The 17,279-nt window shown below is 53.0% G+C and overlaps 4 protein-coding genes across 4 annotated transcripts; 1 reads left to right on the top strand and 3 right to left on the bottom strand.

The window, feature by feature from the left end:
* Positions 1-3,935: 3,935 nt before the first annotated feature.
* Positions 3,936-4,358, top strand: IUM83_17087 (uncharacterized protein; the record flags this gene model as incomplete). The annotated part of the gene is made up of 1 exon (XM_067942014.1): positions 3,936-4,358. One exon carries the CDS (start codon positions 3,936-3,938, stop codon positions 4,356-4,358), a length of 423 nt encoding a protein of 140 aa, XP_067792550.1.
* A 654-nt stretch (positions 4,359-5,012) lies between these two features.
* IUM83_17086 (Lipid-A-disaccharide synthase) lies at positions 5,013-6,995 on the bottom strand (the record flags this gene model as incomplete). The annotated part of the gene is made up of 8 exons (XM_067942013.1): positions 5,013-5,187; positions 5,250-5,312; positions 5,381-5,544; positions 5,614-5,745; positions 5,816-5,906; positions 5,971-6,557; positions 6,641-6,743; positions 6,811-6,995. 8 exons carry the CDS (start codon positions 6,993-6,995, stop codon positions 5,013-5,015), a joined length of 1,500 nt encoding a protein of 499 aa, XP_067792549.1.
* Positions 6,996-7,290: 295 nt separating this feature from the next.
* On the bottom strand, positions 7,291-9,807 carry IUM83_17085 (N-terminal acetyltransferase A complex subunit nat1-like protein; the record flags this gene model as incomplete). Its single annotated transcript, XM_067942012.1, has 2 exons — positions 7,291-9,591; positions 9,751-9,807. The coding sequence occupies 2 exons, from the start codon at positions 9,805-9,807 to the stop codon at positions 7,291-7,293; spliced, it is 2,358 nt and encodes a 785-aa protein (XP_067792540.1).
* A 575-nt stretch (positions 9,808-10,382) lies between these two features.
* IUM83_17084 (ER membrane protein DP1/Yop1) lies at positions 10,383-11,009 on the bottom strand (the record flags this gene model as incomplete). Its single annotated transcript, XM_067942011.1, has 2 exons — positions 10,383-10,517; positions 10,626-11,009. The coding sequence occupies 2 exons, from the start codon at positions 11,007-11,009 to the stop codon at positions 10,383-10,385; spliced, it is 519 nt and encodes a 172-aa protein (XP_067792551.1).
* Between the last annotated feature and the right edge of the window lie 6,270 nt (positions 11,010-17,279).

The raw sequence follows: 17,279 nt of genomic DNA, 5'->3' as shown, positions 1-17,279 counted from the left end.
TGTATGATTGCGATGATATTTGGTACAGGTACTTGGCATGTCTTCCGGCAGAGTTTACTTACACAAAGATTTCTGGGAGATGCAACGTTAACGACGGTGGTTGCAAAATGGCCAACAACTCAACGGGACCACTAGATTGAGTAGGAGCAGGCAGAAGCGTTCAATTGCGAACTCCTGCTCAGTTCATATACTGTACATGTAGTCTTTAACCCGCCACACATACTTGTTTTCCCTAGTAGTACGATGTACAAATGAGCGGAATAGAGCTCCATCTTTTTTTTAATTCAACGTGCTAGAAGAGCCCAAATAATCAGGACGCACTTGCCCCGATATAGTACAAATTAAACGTCTTACTTTGAGCTGAGCAAGTATTATAATTGTAGCGTGAGACTTCCGACGGTGCGTGGTGCCATTCCTCGAAACTTGGCGATCAATGTCGGAGGTCGAGGTGCTAGGACATGCTCCGGCACGCACAGCGCCAACGAAAACACATATCAAGCATGCATCGCCACGAGTTTTAGCCACAAAGTGGCTAAAGGAGAAATGGGACGGCATCCAGATTGAAAGTCAAGGCGCGTACTCGATTGAACGTCTTGAGAGTCTCGATTTTTATCGTAAGACCACGTCACTTCGCCGAGCAACCTGTATCTGCATACTTGCTCCGATTCCAGCGTCAACGGTGGCGTTACTGCTCGAGTGTTTGCCTCTGCAATCGCCTTCAGAAGGATGGCGAGCGAATTGGGTTTTTTGGACCCGTCTACTGATCTCCCAGTTCGTCGTTGGCCTTGTTGTAAACTCTCAAATGATCCGATTTATACCAGATCTCCAGTTCACACTGGTTCAGAGAACGACGATTGCTGTGGGAGTTGCGGGCCCTTTGATGGCGACTTATTTCCTGGCTGCAAACAATATCGGATTCCCAGTGCCGTTTATGATGCAGTTTTCGGCGATTCCAATCGGAATTTACTCGACAATCATGATGCGGGTGGTCCTGGGCTCAGCGCTCTTTGAAAAGGGCTCACCGTTGAAGGTTGATTTTGACAGATGTAATCGCTTCTTTTTAGCATTTCTGACGCTCGGTTCCGTCTTCCCGGTATACAAAGTCCTATACGAGCTCATCCCGATGGCTAATCGAGGTATCGCAGTTATCATTTTGCCGATCTGGAAGTTTGCATCGAAACGCTTCATGGTGAATGCCACGCGTGAATTGGAGGATGCCATGCTAGTGCTCGTGGCTCTTTGTGTTGATTTCCTAAGTACGCTATTTGTCTCGGTGTGCATGTCGACGTCAAGGTCTATTTTATTGATGGCCCTATTCGTCTTGGCAAGCACCGGACAATCATTGCTTGAGTTTCGTGCCATGCGTGCAAATAGCAAAGCTTTGACAGAACTGCTGAACGAACGAAGAGCTTCTCAAACTAATCTGTGCAGCAAGTACAACTTTGCAGACTCGACCAATTTATTGACGATCATTCTTGACGCAACCCAAGATTCAGCTTCATTCCCGCCGAAATCGCTGGAGAACGTGAGACTGTGGGCTTGTTTGCCGTATCCGCTAACGGCAGGAATAGTCGAACGACTTCAGGCTCTTGAAAAATTGGGTGTGTACAGCTACAAAGACGCAGATCTTCAAGTGAACTCGCAACGGCGGCTTTCACGACACCAAAGTGCTATGATTGCTCCAAGCGAGATGGTATCATCCAAAGTGCAATCAGGACCGACTGACTTCCGTTTAGCGAACGACCGATCGCAGAAAATTATAACCCAAGGTGTACGGCTTCTTTTCCACTGCGAATACGTGGCGCTCGTCCAGTACGTTGAGTGCATTGTGCCGATCATTTTCTTGGTTTACAAGTCTGTGCTCGAGCATTTGCCGAATGTGGTGTACTACCCTGGTGGTGGTGGGAACTGGAATATGGCATCTGTAGCGAGCGTCTCGTTGTTTGCGGTACTGGAAATCGGATTATTTATCTCATTCAACGGATTCGTACAACGGAAGTTCGCATTTTCACCGTTGCACCAGGTCGCATTTGTGCTGGAACGGGAATATTATCCTGTGCAGGCAGTCCTGTTTTGCTTGATCCTAAACGTGTTGCAGTACGAGCTGAAACATTTCGGTAAGCACTTTCGCCTTGCAAAATACTCCGTGGAGTTGCTAAAACGTATGTATTTGATTCCTTCGGTAGGTGCTGATTTCACTTTTCGTTTTGAATGGCTTCGTGACCGGAATCCGTAAATCCCCCCTCACCTACGTCGAGAAACAAATTAACAATGAAATGCTGTTGCTATATGAGAGACCCATCAACACAATTTTTAAAATGACTTGTTTGTGTGCTATCGCGGGTGCTGATTTTACGCTGAAATTTGAGGGGTCTGCAATACAAATCCTAAAAGCGGCTGATCACGAAAAACAACAAGTTCTTGTCACACATGGCCACTTTTGGTCCCGAAATATTATGAAAATCCCGACCCAAAGTTGACATTCAGTGCGAGGAAACAGGAAACACGGCCAGCGACAAGAAGAAAGATGCATTCTCTGGCGACGACACTTACGTCTTCAGTAGACGGGGGTTCCGTTTCTCGCACGCATGCTACTCGCAATCGAATGCCAACCCATCGTAGTGCGCATACCTTTCGGCAGGGTCGTGGCAACCGGAAGAATGAGGTTAGGAACCGCAAGCGCAACACGGACGTGGACGAGCTGCGAATATTTCCTGTCATCAAGAATGGGCGCTAGTTGGCAAGTACCGACGGCATGAGGAAACTACAACACCGGGGCGAAAACAGCGCTGAACTCGAGATGTTGAACGAAGACTTGGAGCTTAACGATGCCATACCGATTGATGCGTGGCTTACTTTGTTGGGGATGACCGGGAAGTTTGCTCCAAAACTGAGACAAATTCACGTGGTGGTGGAGCTTTCGGACCACGCGATTGATGCTCTTCATGATCGGTACAAAAGTTCTGAGTTGCATGAGCTGTGGCTCTGTCGGACTTCATCGACAGCCAGCAGTTATAACCGCCTCAAGGAGAATCTGGTGAAGACAACAAGGAAGACGGGATGTTGCGGTGTATGCTACTGAACACGGCCTTTCCGTCAAAATTGGTCTTGTCTGTCCTCTTGTTTCCTCGAACCGTGGCGCACCTAGCGGAGGATGTGGCCGGCTGCGACGACATTAACGACGTGAGAAATGGATTGCTGCTTTTCAAGCCTCTGAAGGATGCGTTTGAGCAGCGCCAGATCAGCTTCATCTACCACGAACATAGCGGCAGTTCCACCTGAAAGTATTCGACAAAACGCTGCTGGTAGAGCGGCTGTTAGGTGAATTGGACGGACAACAGCAGGAACTTCTGCACCAAGGCGAAGCTTTGTCCGAACAGCGGACTATCACAACGTCAAGTTTCACTTTGAGACAACGATTGGTGACGTTGACGGCCAACCTCTTCACTCGATCGTCCCTACAATTGCTGTTTGAACTTGCAAGCCCATCTATCAGTTACCCAGGCGAGTTGATTCAGCGTGATGAAGACAAATTCGAAGACTTTTGGACGGAAGGAATGTCGGTGGCCGACAAGTTGAGCATGCTTTATGCAAGCAAGCCTAGTGTGTCTTCAGGATGCTACGGCAATAATTCTGGGTTACATGTAGATGGAAGGCAGAGTACGACCGGCGCTTCTTGCCGATACGATGACAATATGATAGTGACCTCAGTACATTATAGTTACCGCCATCTAGTATTATTCGCGCTCATGATCATCATCTAGATGTTTCAGGAACATCATCCACGAAAGAACGATACGAGCACGATTCGACGTACGTTGCCCGATGGCGATATTTCTCGTTGCTTGACATGCTTCACTTTTGTTCTTGCTCGACACCAACACCGGCATCTCACTCTCTTCGACCTATTCGTCCACTTCGTCGAGGCAATTGAAATGGCAGTCGCTGGAGTTCGAACGGTTAATGGCGTCGACCTGTGGTTCGACGCTGCGGCTCGAGTGTGCACGACGTTTTCGCACTGTAAAGCGTGGGCCAACTCGGATCGCGTGAACTGGCGCGCTGCGCCGGGTGCGGTGAGCATCTGGTACTACTCGGACGACGACTGTACAGGCAAAATCGTGTTCGCGTCGCCAACGGGGCAAGCGTCGGGAACATCGGTGCTCACAAGCAGCTCAGCGGGAGTCGCCATCAGGTCGCTCATGGCAGTCGGCCAGTCGATGGATCCGTTGAATGGCGTCATCAGCGAATGCTACTACGACCTCACGGACTATCACGAACGTAGCGACGTGTTGAACCGGTCCACACCCGAAAACTTGTCTTCGATCGTCGCGGATACGGACGTTGGATCACAGGGGTGAGTCGCTACCACACAACTAGGATGGCAGTATTTTTCTTCGCCATTTACCGCAAAAAGAAGTAGCGTACTTGATAAACAGAGCGTTGGGAATTACTTCACATAGAAATTGACTTCTTTTGATATAACATGTCAACAACACGGATGCTTGCATCCATGTGTTTGCAAACCGAATTTTAATGAGTGATCCACGACTGGGTTTTATCAACAAGTCACGTGACGCTACCTCAGGTTTCGCTGCTGTTCGAGGCTCCCACCACCGTGTGTACAAGCAAAGGCTGGGGGCCTGCCAGTCGAGTCGTGTGGGAAAACCTTCCATCGACAACAGTGTGCGTGTTTTACCCCGACGGAAACTGCAAGATTCCAATTTTCGTCTCGCCACCTCTGGAAACAACAGGGTTCTTCCAGATGGAAACGGAGGCGACGGCCGATGGAGTCAGTATTGAGTCGTTCAAGGTGATTTCCTATGCAAAGTACTTACGATACCCTACCCGAACTCTGAATACTATGGACAAGAATGCGTCGGATCAGCAGCTTTCCCCGGGTTCAACTATTCGTTACAGCATTTGGTCTCAATCACTTCCTCGTGACACTCTAAAAACATAATTCTAGTAAAAACTGTGTAACATCTTTGGAGGAACCTTGATTGCAGTTGACGTTACTTCTTCAGAATGTTAAGGATATGCTCGGCGACCAAGCCACTTGCTCGAATTGGCCGTAACTTACCCGCTGTAGCTGGTTCACCACTACTTTCTTGCCATTTAGTCAACGTGCTCACAGCCATCGCTAGGTGCAGCTCATCGCGTTGCTCAAGTGGCTGCCGATGAAGCGTGCTATGAATCAACAGCGTTAGTATGTGAAGCCCTGGGTAGCAATGCATAACTGAACAACGTACCTTAGCGCATTAGCAATGTTCGACTGAGTACAATCACTAAAAAGAACCTCCGGCAGAAGAGATCTACACACAGGAACAGTCTTCTTAATTCCTCGATCCCCACGATTATTTTGTAGTAGATACAAACACACCTCCCAAGCAGCAGGTTCGGGACGGATACGAATCGCACAGAAGCCAGTCTTTGGGCGATCCACTCGGTGAGTTTGTTGGCGCGGTAAATGACCACGGTCGGCAAGGTTGCCAGAGTGGTTTCAAGCACGATCGTCCCAGACACGGCAACCGCTAGATCAGAGCTCTGCACAAAGATATGGGGAACAGTAAGTTTTGCAACACCAATTGCCGTACCAAATGATGCTTGTATCACCTGAAATAGCCGAAGTCGTGCCACTGCATCTAAGTCAGCAAGGACACGACACTTGACTTCACAATCTCCTACGGAGATGTGTGCACTAACTTGTTCTTCCACTGCAGCGATGGTGGGGAACACAACATAGGTCTAGTACACAATCCAGTCCACAACGGTCAGCGAGTTGTTGCAGGGAGCAAGCTGATTGAGTAGAGTTTACCTTTTCCTTTTGCATTGAGGCATTTGTTCGTTTAAATTCGTCGATGGCGTCAAGCACCAATCGTGCCGACTTTTTCACTTCATTGGCGCGACTGCAACGACAAAAAGAGTAAGGACAGTGTCGTCACTTCAACCCAAAAATGAAAGCATGTTTACCTTCCAACAAGAGCGCAGATCACAAACGCGTTTGCAGGGATCCCGAACTCCTTTCTGGCTTGGGCTCTAGAGCCGGATTCACGTCCTCCGGAAGCCAATGCCCGGAAAAGCTGACCGCGCAACAACAAATTGCTCGCATCGAACTTTGACAGGTCCAGAAGGGCATCAGCTCCGATTTCCACTTCGTGGGGTGTTGCCTCCTCGGGCATCTCATCCGCATAACTAAGGAAGCGATCGTATGCTCCATGGCTTTCCAGGAAGTCTTCCACAGCTGGGTGGCCCACAAAGTGACACCAATGCTGTTCCTTCTCCTCACCCGCACGGAAGATGTCCTCTTCAAACGGCAGGATCACGAACATGGCATCCAAAAGTTGCTTCAGCTCCGTGAAGTCGCGCTTGCCTCGGTGCTTGTAGGCCCATACTGACGGTGCAACATAATGCGCCTTCTTGAGGCGTTTACCACCCGCCTGCCGCTCACTTGCTTGCAGCGCCTTCAGCACCCGAAACGTGAACCCCTTGGAGTCGATCGTCAGCACCAACTCCGGCTGGAAAGCCTCAATATCTCGCAGAGTGTCTTGAATCCGTCGCTACCGTCACCAACACACATCCATATCAGCAATTGACAGTCAACCTTTAACGGGGTCGCCCTAACTCTTAAGCCTCCGCCTACCCGGAATCGCCACAGATAGGGCACCACTTCCACGAGTCCCATGACGGACAACTCCTGCATGGGGAAGAGCGACTCAAAGCCACCGGCCCGACACATCTGAGGACTGCAACCACAAAACAGCAATTAATTGTCACGACGGTCGCTCTTTCATGGGACCACAAGTGACGCACCCTCCGATGCCTCGGAATTCCAGAGACTGGGGCGGTTGGTGGCGCTGCAACGCTCGAATGACTTTGGCGCCGATCGCATCGCCCGACGCCTCCCCGGCGACCACGTAGAGCTTCACGGGTGCACGAGCAGCAGTTGAGAGCCCACACACAGACAAGCACCGCTGCCTCCGAAGCGAACGCCACATCTTGGGATATCGGCCCTGCCCGATAAAAAAGTACTTTTTTGCTATCCGTGGCATCTGCCACTTTCTCCACAAATAATACTGCCACAATCAGGGGTAGCCACAAACTGGAGCATGAGACTCGAACGACACTTATCATTGTTTGTGGCAGGCGCAGCAAGCAGGATGCCGCTCTATTGACTGTCGACGGACGCGCTTTGGCCGTTGCATCCCTTGTCTCTACCTCGTCTCTAAGCGTGAGTGTCATCACCACCGATTCGACTGCACGAAGCCCACGCCCTCGAAACACTACCCCTCTCTAATTCTTCAGCTCAGCCTTCTTCTCGTTAATGATCTTCAGCACGACGGGGTTTGTGACCTGCTTCACCTCCTCCAGGAAGACTGCGCGGCGCGAGCTCAGCTCCTTGTGGGCCTTCGCTGACACATTCTCCAGCTTCTGAGCCTTCAGAAGAGCCTGCAGACACAGCAGGAATTTCTTCTTACGGAGGGCGATGTCGAACGCAGACAGGTGCGTCTTCACGTCCTCCGGGACGTACTTCTGCAGAATGGCCACGAAGCGCCATGCCTCCTCGAGAGCGGGTTTCTCCGCCAGCTTCTCGCCGAACGGATCGTCGTCCTTCGGACGCGCCGGGCCCGGGTTGGCTTTGGCCTTACCGTTCTTGGTCGCCTCACGCTCCTTCTCCTCAACCTCCTTGTGCAACTTGGCATTGAGCTCTTCCTCCTCTTTCCTCTTGAACTCAGCCTTGCGGGCCTTAGCAAGAGCACGCTTCGCCTTCTTCTTCTCGGCAGCCGACATGTTAGCAGCGGCAGCAGCGATCTTAGCCTCCTCCTGCGCCTTGAGCTCCTCCTTGTCGGCCAGAGCCTCGTAACAAGCGATGGCACCGTGGGCAGCCTCCACGAAGAACGGGCGGTTGTAGATCTCATCGCACAGACGCAGCATCTGAATGTACGCGCGCAGCGTCATCTTGCGGATGCAATACGTGTGGAAGTCGAACTGGTCTTCCACAAAGTCGTTGAAGTGCTTCTCCACAGCGAAGAAGCGCTTGAGCGCGAGGCCGTACTTCTTCTGACGCAGCTGGCTCTTGCCGCACTCGATCTCGTACCACATGCACTGCATGTCGAACAGGTTCTGCTGCGGGTCGCCCTCGTGGCGAGTGAAAAGAGCAATCGTCGCGTCAGCCTCCTCCACGCGGTCCGCGTGCAGCAGGTACTCCGTGGCCTTGTTGTTAATGTAACGATCCGCAAGGTCAAGCTTACGGCCCTCGACCATCACGTCAGCGGCCTTGTTCAGGTCGCCCATGTGCTTCAAAATACGCGCCTTACGCTGGAAAAAGTCTAGCAGGGTAGACTCTTGCTTAATGCACTTCTCAATGAACTCCATCGCCTTCGCATGGTTGCCCAGGCGGTCATAGTGCTGCGCCGCAAGGTAGTTCGTCCACAGCAGCACCTTCTCCGTCGAGGTCGCAACAATAGAGTTGTCGTCAGCATCAAGCGGCTTCTTGGCCTCCAGAGTCTTGAGATATCCAAGAATGAGCTCCTCGATCACCTTCACCTTGTCCTTGTTAGCGTACAGCGGCTTCAGGTCCGAGCCCAGCACAGGCACGCCCTTGTTCAGCTGCCTCTTGAGGTACACATCCGCATACTTCTTAAACTCCGCTCCGCGCGTGAAGTCCAGCGGGAAACGCAGCGAGACCAGCGACTTGGCGCCGATCGTCTCCTTCTTTTCCGCGTAGAACTCCGCCAAGGCCTTCTCCAGCTCAGCGCCGTTCTTCTCCTTCGCAAAGTCCAGCACCTCGGACGGAAGCGGCGTCTTCTTCTGCTGGGTGGACTTGGCCACGAACAGTTCCTTGCGCTTCAAGATGGCGCACTGCACGCCGCGCTGGAACTCGTAGTTGTCGAAGTTGATCTCCAGCAGCTCCTCGAACACCGCGCGGGCTTCGTCGTAGCGCTCGAGCTGCAGCAGGAACTGGCCCTTCTTCTGGCGCCAGAAGAGCGTGTCAGTGATCTGGGACTTGGTGTCCTCCAGGTGCTTGAGGGCCTTCTCGACGTCGCCCGCCTCCTCCAGCAGCTGGTTCTGGTACAGGTGGATCTCGCTGTCCTCGTAGTTGGCGACCGGCTCGCTGTCCAGCGTGCTGAAGTACTTTTCGATGATGTCGATGGCCATCTGGTAGTTGCCCACGAGGTGGTGCGCGATGGCGAAGCCGATCCAGTTGTTGCGGTTGTTGGGCTTGAGCGTGAGCATGGTGCGACGCGTCTCCGCGAAGCCCTTGAGGTCGCGCATCTGCACCTGCAGCAGGTACAGGTCCCGCAGGATCTGCAGGTTCTCCGGGTCGATGCGGATGGCGTTGCGGTAGCACTTGATGGCCTCCGGGTAGTTGCGGTCCGAGCGGTAGAGCAGGCCGAACACGTGCCAGCACACGTGGCTGCGCAGGTCGTGGCGCAGGCCGCTCTTGACGAACTCGTAGGCCTCGTCCTTGCGGCCCATGCAGTTGAGCGTCAGGCCCTTCATGGCCAGCGTCTCGCCGTGCTCCGGGTACTTCTTCAGGATGGCGTCGGCGGCCTTCAGACCCTTCTTGTACTGCTTGATCTCATAGTTTTTCTAGCGTAGTAAACAATAAAGTATCAGCGTTAGTGGAGTTAGCTGTGTATTATCCATTTTTCCCAAGCTTCCAGGGGGCGGTGGAGGGCGAGCGGGGTATGGATAGACAGAGGAGAGCGAGGGGAACAAGGTGAGCCGCATGGAGGGGCTGGCACGCACCACGATGGAGCGGAAGAGCGCGCTCTCCTTCGCGGGCAACGGCTTGCTGACGGCCATCGCCTCCACTCGCTTGGTTCACAGGATTTCAACTGTGATAAAAACGCAGAGCGGATCCACGCCGCATTTCGGCCAATTGCAGGTGTGAACGGTAAATTGTCGATGCGGATTCGTTGATATCGAGAAGGTGCTTTTCATCCAATTGACAGCCGCGGATGGGTAATTACGTGGTCTTGTAAAAACCATTTGACGACCGATCTTTCTCGTCCAGCTGGTCGGGTGCAACGTGTGATGGCTGCATGCGATGGGGCTATCCTTCGCTGCATTGCGTTGCGGTGGTGCGACTCGAGGCGGCAACAACGCGAGCGTGCACAGGGTAGAACAGTGTATTCTTCGCCATGTACGAAATGGATTATCCGGGCACGGAAAATACAAAGACCTTGCTCGCGGGTTGCTCGCCGCTCCGTGCGGCGGAGCAGACTCGTCCGCTGCCGCCAACTGGAGCAAGGCGAGCAGTTGCCACGTCACTACTAGCTGGGGAGGGTGCCTGCTGCGCTGTCATCCAACTTGGAAGCTCGACCGACTGGGATCTCTTCCCTGCAAAGGCACCGCCGCCACCCAACGTCGCCGCCGCCTTACTGGGTCTTCTCCTGGATCTTGGCGGCCACGCTCTTGGCAGCCTCCTCGCCGCGCTTGAGCGCAGAGTCGATCTGGCCCACGTGCGGGGCCACGTACGGCTTGATGAGCGAGTTGTAGATGATAGAAGAGCCCTGCAGCAGCAAAGAGAAACGGTGGAAAAACGACCGTTAGATCGCGCAGTTCCTGCAGCTGACTAGCTGGGAGATGTAGATATAGATGTAAAACGGGCAGCGCCGCACCTGGGTGGTCGGGTGGTAGCTCCAGACGAGGAAGGCGATCTTGAAGAAGAAGTAGAAGGGGATCCACGAGAGCACGAGGTCCGTGATGGACTCCGTGAGGTTGAAGAAGGCGTAGACGACCCAGTAGGTGAGCCACTGGGTGTCGTCGCCCGTGCCGGGCGTGTTGATGGCCTTGAACGACATGTAGGCCGGGTAGATGAAGCCCACGAGGCCCACCACCAGCTCCTCGCCGCCCACCACGAACAGCAGGATGCCCGCCAGCAGCGCGCCCACGCAGAAGATGTAGAACTTGTCCACGCCCGTCTGCTTCTCCAGCTCCACGATCTTCTCGTAGCGCTCCAGCTTGGCCGAGATCTTCTCCTTGTACTCCAGCAGCTTGTCCATGCTTGCGCTTCTTCTCAACGGCTCTGCGGCTCTCAGACGGTGGCTGCGCGCCTCGGGCTTCTTTCGAAAGTGATTCCTCCCCCTCCCGGCTGGTCGGAGGGAATGGGATTCCGCGGACCTTTTCGGCCAATCAGCGCCGGATCGCGCCCATGTTGAAGTCACCGCATTGGTCAAAAAGATCCTTCTCTCGGAGTGATGGTCGCCCCACAAATCAGGCTTTTCGGCCAATGGCGAGCGCGCCCGTTTTGTAGCCAACCGCCGCGCCGACACGCTGGCCGCCCCTGATTCGCCCAGCACTGGCGCTGGATTTCTGGTACATCGAGCTAGGCCTGCTGCAGTTTCTTGCGGTGCTTCGAAGGCGTACACAAATGCTTTGAATGATTGAATCGCCTACATGTACAGTCGTAGCAGCACGGGTAGATAAAGAAAATCCAAGGGTATCAAAATGGATATTGAAGCTGCAGAAGCAGAATGTTTGCTGAGTGAAGGAGGCGATCACAGTGACTGCCATATCAAGCACGTTTTGAACCCCGTTTTGACAGATCCCGTGCCAATGCTTCAACATGCCACACACGCACACTGTGCTCCGTTCTGCGCCCAGCAAGTCTGTCGTAACCGGTTCACGCATGGCGTCCAGCCCAATGTATCCTCGGCAGTTCCAACCAGTGATCCTAGCGTGCACTCGCATTGCGGACGGATTCACAATATATACTGCAAACTATCACCCCGGGGGTGACAGCGCGCTGAGAAGTTCGCTACAGACTTCGAAAGACCCCAGTCAAGCTTCCTTGCGCCGGCCGGTTCTCAATACTTGAACAAACACGAGCGACCGGCGCTGAGGTGGTGCTTACCTCTAATAGTTCGATCCCAAACATTACCTCTTTTGCAAAACTGTGATGCAAACACCGACTATTTCGATAAACTTCCTCAGCTTGACACCCCGTTGCGGCTGCCACGCTACTGCTCCTGCTGTCTCGTATCAGATCACGGACTCTTGCTCGTGGGGCCCTCTTTGTTCGGCCTGTCGTCTTATGGGAACTTAAAGCTGAAAAATGGTGTGCGCGGTAGGTAAGGCTCACTCTTCATCTAGAGCGATTCGTTCAAATGTAAAAACTTCCGACGTCGACCATGACGACCATTACGCGTTCCTCGCTCGTCCTTTTCTTTGTGGTCTTGGCCGTGGTCTCGACCGTGTCGGTCGCCTCCAGCTACCTGCCCCCCCCCCTTCACACACACACACACAACCTGCAATCGATCAAGCTGCCGGTCAAGCAGTCAGTCGAGCAATCGAGCACGGTGAGCGGTGACTACTACAAGCAAATGCTTGACGCTGTGAACGCTGAAAGCGCCAAGGCCGATCGTTCAGCGCTGTGCACTAACAGCAAACTGCAGGCGGCGACTAAGCGCCACCGGACGATATGGCAACCACATGGCCCATGACGCTCGACGATGTCACAGCAAGTCACCGACGCTGGTTACGATTGGAATGCGGTGGCGGAGGACGTCGCTGCCGGCCAGGAGGACGTGAAGTCCGTGATGAAGTCCCGGGTGAACTCACCGGGTCGCTGGGCCAGCATCCTTGGCGCCGACTACACCATGATGAGTACGTCTTACGCGTACAGCGAGAGCAGCACGTACAACGTACAAGCACTACTCGACCCAGGACTTTGACGCCGGCGACACCGAAACGTGCGAGGGCGGCAGCTCGCGAACGGCGGTCCAAACTGGTCAGACTGCTCAATCCGACCAAACCCAGCAGCATGACCAAGTCGCCGGCGAGACTTCGAACGAAAGTGACGACACCCCATCGACGACGGCGCCCGCCACCAAGCCTGCAGTAAGCGGATGCCACGTTCGTCAGTGTCCAAACGTGAGACTTTTAGTGCTGCGTTCATCGTCCGTACCGTACCAGATCCGTGCTTGAACCAAAACAAAGCTGCGGTAGGCAACAGCTATCGAGAGAAGTTAGTGCTCATGCGAAGATCATTCGCAGCAAAAATAGCGTGCGTGTAATAAACTGTTTATATCTCGAACATGTCGATCATGCCTCTTCATCTCGGTCTCGTAGCATTTGACATTCAAGCACATCAAAATCTAAACTTTAGAGATACCACGTCAAAAAGCCGAATCGAGAGGTTGGCTCATGCCGCACCTTTATGCATTTGTTCGGCACGGTCGCTGATAGCTTCCTGTGCTAGCCTTCGTAAGGAATAGCCACACATGGACGGCGTTCAACACTCAGACCGTGCGACGCCACACCGGGTTCCTCACGTGCTTCTCTTCTACAAAACGTGGCGTGATCGCTGTCGGCTGGTGTCTTCCGTGCGATGCCGGACGCGTATCCGTGGGCGCTGCAGCAAACAACCGTTGAAGCCGAAGCTGTTGCCTGCTCGCACCGGCTCAGCGAGCACTTGTCGCACTGCCCGAGAGGCGTATGTCTTCGAGCTTGTCCTTCTAGCACGTTGGGCCTCCTCGTATTCGGCTGTACCTCGATCATTATTGCTTTCACCGTCATCAGTAGTAATACTCCGGCGCCAGTTTGTTTTCTTAACGGAATTTATCGACGAGCATATCCCTACACTTTCCTGAGCTCCAACTGTTCATTGGAAAGGAAAAACTCAAGCCAATTATTACGCCGGAAATTTTTTTTTTCTTACTGCAAAAAATAGTGCTTTGCTTCATTTCCGTTTAGGTACGATAGCGAATTCGGATATTTATTGAAATCGACCTGGTTGATTTCAATACATCGGGATGCAAACCCGGTCAATTTCAATAAACCCTCCCTTCTTCCTCATTCCAGTATTCGCCGCCTGGAGGAAAGATGGTGAAGCTCTTCTGTGCGATCGTTGGCGAGGCGGGCAGCTCGTTCTCGGTGCGAGTGGACGAGACCGACTCGGTGGATGACTTGAAGAAGGCGATCAAGGCTGAGAAGATGTACCAGTTTCCTGCCGATGAGCTGCAGCTCTTCCTGGCGAAGACGGAGGGTGGAGCGTGGCTGAAGTCGAAGGATCTGCTCCGGATGCGGAAGGGGGAGATCCCCGATGAAGTTGAGAGTCGCTACATGAAGGAGGAATTGGACGATCCGACGGACAAGATCTGCGCGAAGTTTCCCAGCACAATCCCTGACGGAACGATTCACGTGCTGGTGTTGGTTCCGCGTAAAAGTCAACTGGAATGGCAGTCAACTCAACTGCGACCTCACATCTACGACCCAAACTCGAAGTACTTCTTGCTGGAGAAGGAGGTTATGGATGATTCGGGGCTTCCTCCGAGCCGCGTGACGCTCTACTGCAGACCCGCCTTCCATATGCAGATAGAGTTCTTGCGTGAAAGGGTGCTGAGAGAAGGCCGGTTGGGGTGGATTCTCGGTCCTCCAGGAACGGGAAAGTCAACCACCGCCATGGCCTTCGCATTAACTGTCGACCGGCGCGAGTGGGTAGTGACGTGGATTCATGTTGACACACACCTGAAGTGGCGCTGCGTACGTCTGGTTGGTGGCGAACGACAGACTCGAGTCGTTGACATTACGGAATTGAAGGACGTACTCGAATTCGGAGGTGACACCAAACACCATCTGGTGCTGGTTGATGGCTGGACTGCTGCAGAGTCCTTCACTAACCTTTCAGTCATGTGCTCCGAGTGGTTCTTACAGAAGGACGCCGTCATGGCACGACGACTCGCATTTATTTGCTCTGTGGCCGCCCGTGGTAAAATCAGTGATAATGTGGACCTGTTGACTGGAGCGATGGAGTGTCAAGTCTGGTCATGGACTCTGGACGAGTACCTTGACGCGACTACCGACGGCGAGTTTTTCACAGAAGTGTCACCAAACCTGGATGCCACCGTAGGTGATGAATCAGCTATGGTGCGGACTAAGTATTACTACGCTGGTGGATCCTGTCGCTATATGTTCTGCTTTAACACGGAGCAGGTGATGGAAAAATTGAATCGCGCTGTGGATTCGTTGAACGATGTTGCGATTGTTGCTACAACTGGCCAACGTTCGTCTCGTAAGCGTCAACCGTTTGTTCGCGATGTTCAAGAGAACTTCTGGAGTGGGTGAAGTGTCGCCTGTGGTGAGTGGTTATGCCTCCGCAACAATTGGCGTTAGATGTGGCCCGGAGGCGATCAAAATGTTCATGCTAACGCATCAAGGTGATTCGAACCCCGCGTTGAATGGGTGGATGCTGGAGATGTTGTTCTTCTCGAGCATTCGAAATGGCGGCCTCGATATGATTAACGCGGCAGGAAACAAGATTGGCAATTGGGATGAAGCTACTGTTGTGGTTTCGGATGGCATACCTGTGCTTCCTCCTAGCAGTCGCGTTTGGATCAAGCCCGAAAAATGGAACCAAGGGGGATATGACGCTATCATGGTGGATAAGAAAAAGCGCCACGTGCAGATGATACAAATAACCAGTGCTCACACGCACACACTTCACCTCAACTACTTTTATTTGTGGTTGGATGCGCTTGTCAAGTCGAGAGAAACTTTCGAGATCAAACTTTTGGAGATCATCTTCGTTGTCGAGAGCGACAAATTAAATGATTTTTCAATATCGACGGTGACTGGGCAGGGATTACTGAAGCCGTTCGGATGGAAGCCATCCAAAGAGTTAGATCACGTGAAGTTTGTAGGGATTCGCAGCGTATTTAATCTCTGGAATGCTTAGCACGATACTGAAATTACATCTCGAAACTAATTCGCGTTCGTTTGTACCCCGGGGCCCACCTGGTACCCCGTTGTGTCATCATGTACCGGTACCTTTTTGTTGCCCTTATCTTAGAAAACTATCGGATACATGATCTCTTCTCTGAAAGGTATGACTCGAAGTGGCGGGTTCGTAGGGGGCATCTAATTAGCGCTCAAACTATGGAGAGCATCTCATTAGTGTTTAAATTATGAGTTCCCCTTTTTTCTTGTGGGGGCGCAGACTTTTGGAATGCGGAGGCGGAGAGCGTCGCTGCCGGCCAGGAGGACGTGAAGTCCGTGATGAAGTCCTGGATGAACTTACCGGGTCACCGTGCCAACATCCTTGGCGCCGACTACACCATGATGAGTACGTCTTACGCGTACAGCGAGAGCAGCACGTACAACGTACAAGCACTATTCGACCCAGGACTTTGACGCCGGCGACACCGAAACGTGCGAGGGCGGCAGATCGCGAACGGCGGTCCAAACTGGTCAGACTGCTCAATCCGACCAAACCCAGCAGCTAGACCAAGTCGCCGGCGAGACTTCGAACGAAAGTGACGACACCCCATCGACGACGGCGCCCGCCACCAAGGCACTCCCCCCCCCCGGCAACGACGGCGCCGCCCGCCAAGCCTGCAGTAAGCGGATGCCATGTTCGTCAGTGTCCAAACGTGAGACTTTTAGTGCTGCGTCCATCGTCCGTACCGTACCAGACCCGTGCGTGAACCAAAACAAAGCCGCGGTAGGCAACAGCTATCGCGTGAAGTTATTGCTCGTGTAATGATCAATCGCAATAAGTAGCGTGCGTGTAATAAACTGTTTATATCTCGAACATCAATTTGCAAGTCACCCCTCCTCGATCGATGCCCGTAAAAAGGTGATCCATCGAGAAATCCGCTGGTCGAACGTGATCAAGCGACGTGATGCATGGTTCTTGGTCGATTTCGCTGATGCAGCCACAAGCCCGCAGCACTTCCCGAACGGCAAGCACCTAATATTTTTGTGAGCGGTGGCATTCATACTACTGCTATTGAGCTCTGGGCTTGATTGAGACGAAGTGGTGTGGAATCTCTCGCCAGGAGAACGGCATTTGCAAAGCGGTTGATACTGGGAAGACCCGACCAGGAGACCAACGCAGAAGAAGCTCTGCACGGTCTGGTGTCGCCCCAAGAGGAGCCGACGCAAAACTTACGAAAGACTCAACTACAGACACGCAGGCGAAAGCAAGAGGAACTCGAAAGAGATACGAGATAATACACGGCAACAAAACAATCGGTCAAAACTGTCACCCTGGATAAAATCTGGCCTCTGGATAACATCCAGAGAATAGGTACCTCGCCTAAATAAATGAGACCCTTTCCAACCCGCTACCACCTTCCCCAGGGTTCACAACGAGAAAAGCTCAAAAGTCAACAAAGTCAAGCTCACCTGGCTGAGTCCTCGGCCGGCGTCACCTTCCACCTCTAAATCCGTCGTAACGGGCAGCGCCAAGCCCCGCGTCTTGCCTGGAGTCCGCCACACCCCACGCACGCACACGCCCTCGCTCCGTCGCGCATCCGCCGCCTGCACGCGCC

This window comes from Phytophthora cinnamomi (assembly GCF_018691715.1).
Source record: "Phytophthora cinnamomi strain GKB4 chromosome Unknown Contig34, whole genome shotgun sequence".
NCBI lineage: Eukaryota > Oomycota > Peronosporomycetes > Peronosporales > Peronosporaceae > Phytophthora > Phytophthora cinnamomi.
The sequence above is the reverse complement of the archived record's forward strand: the minus strand, read 5'-3'. Positions and strand labels throughout refer to the sequence as shown.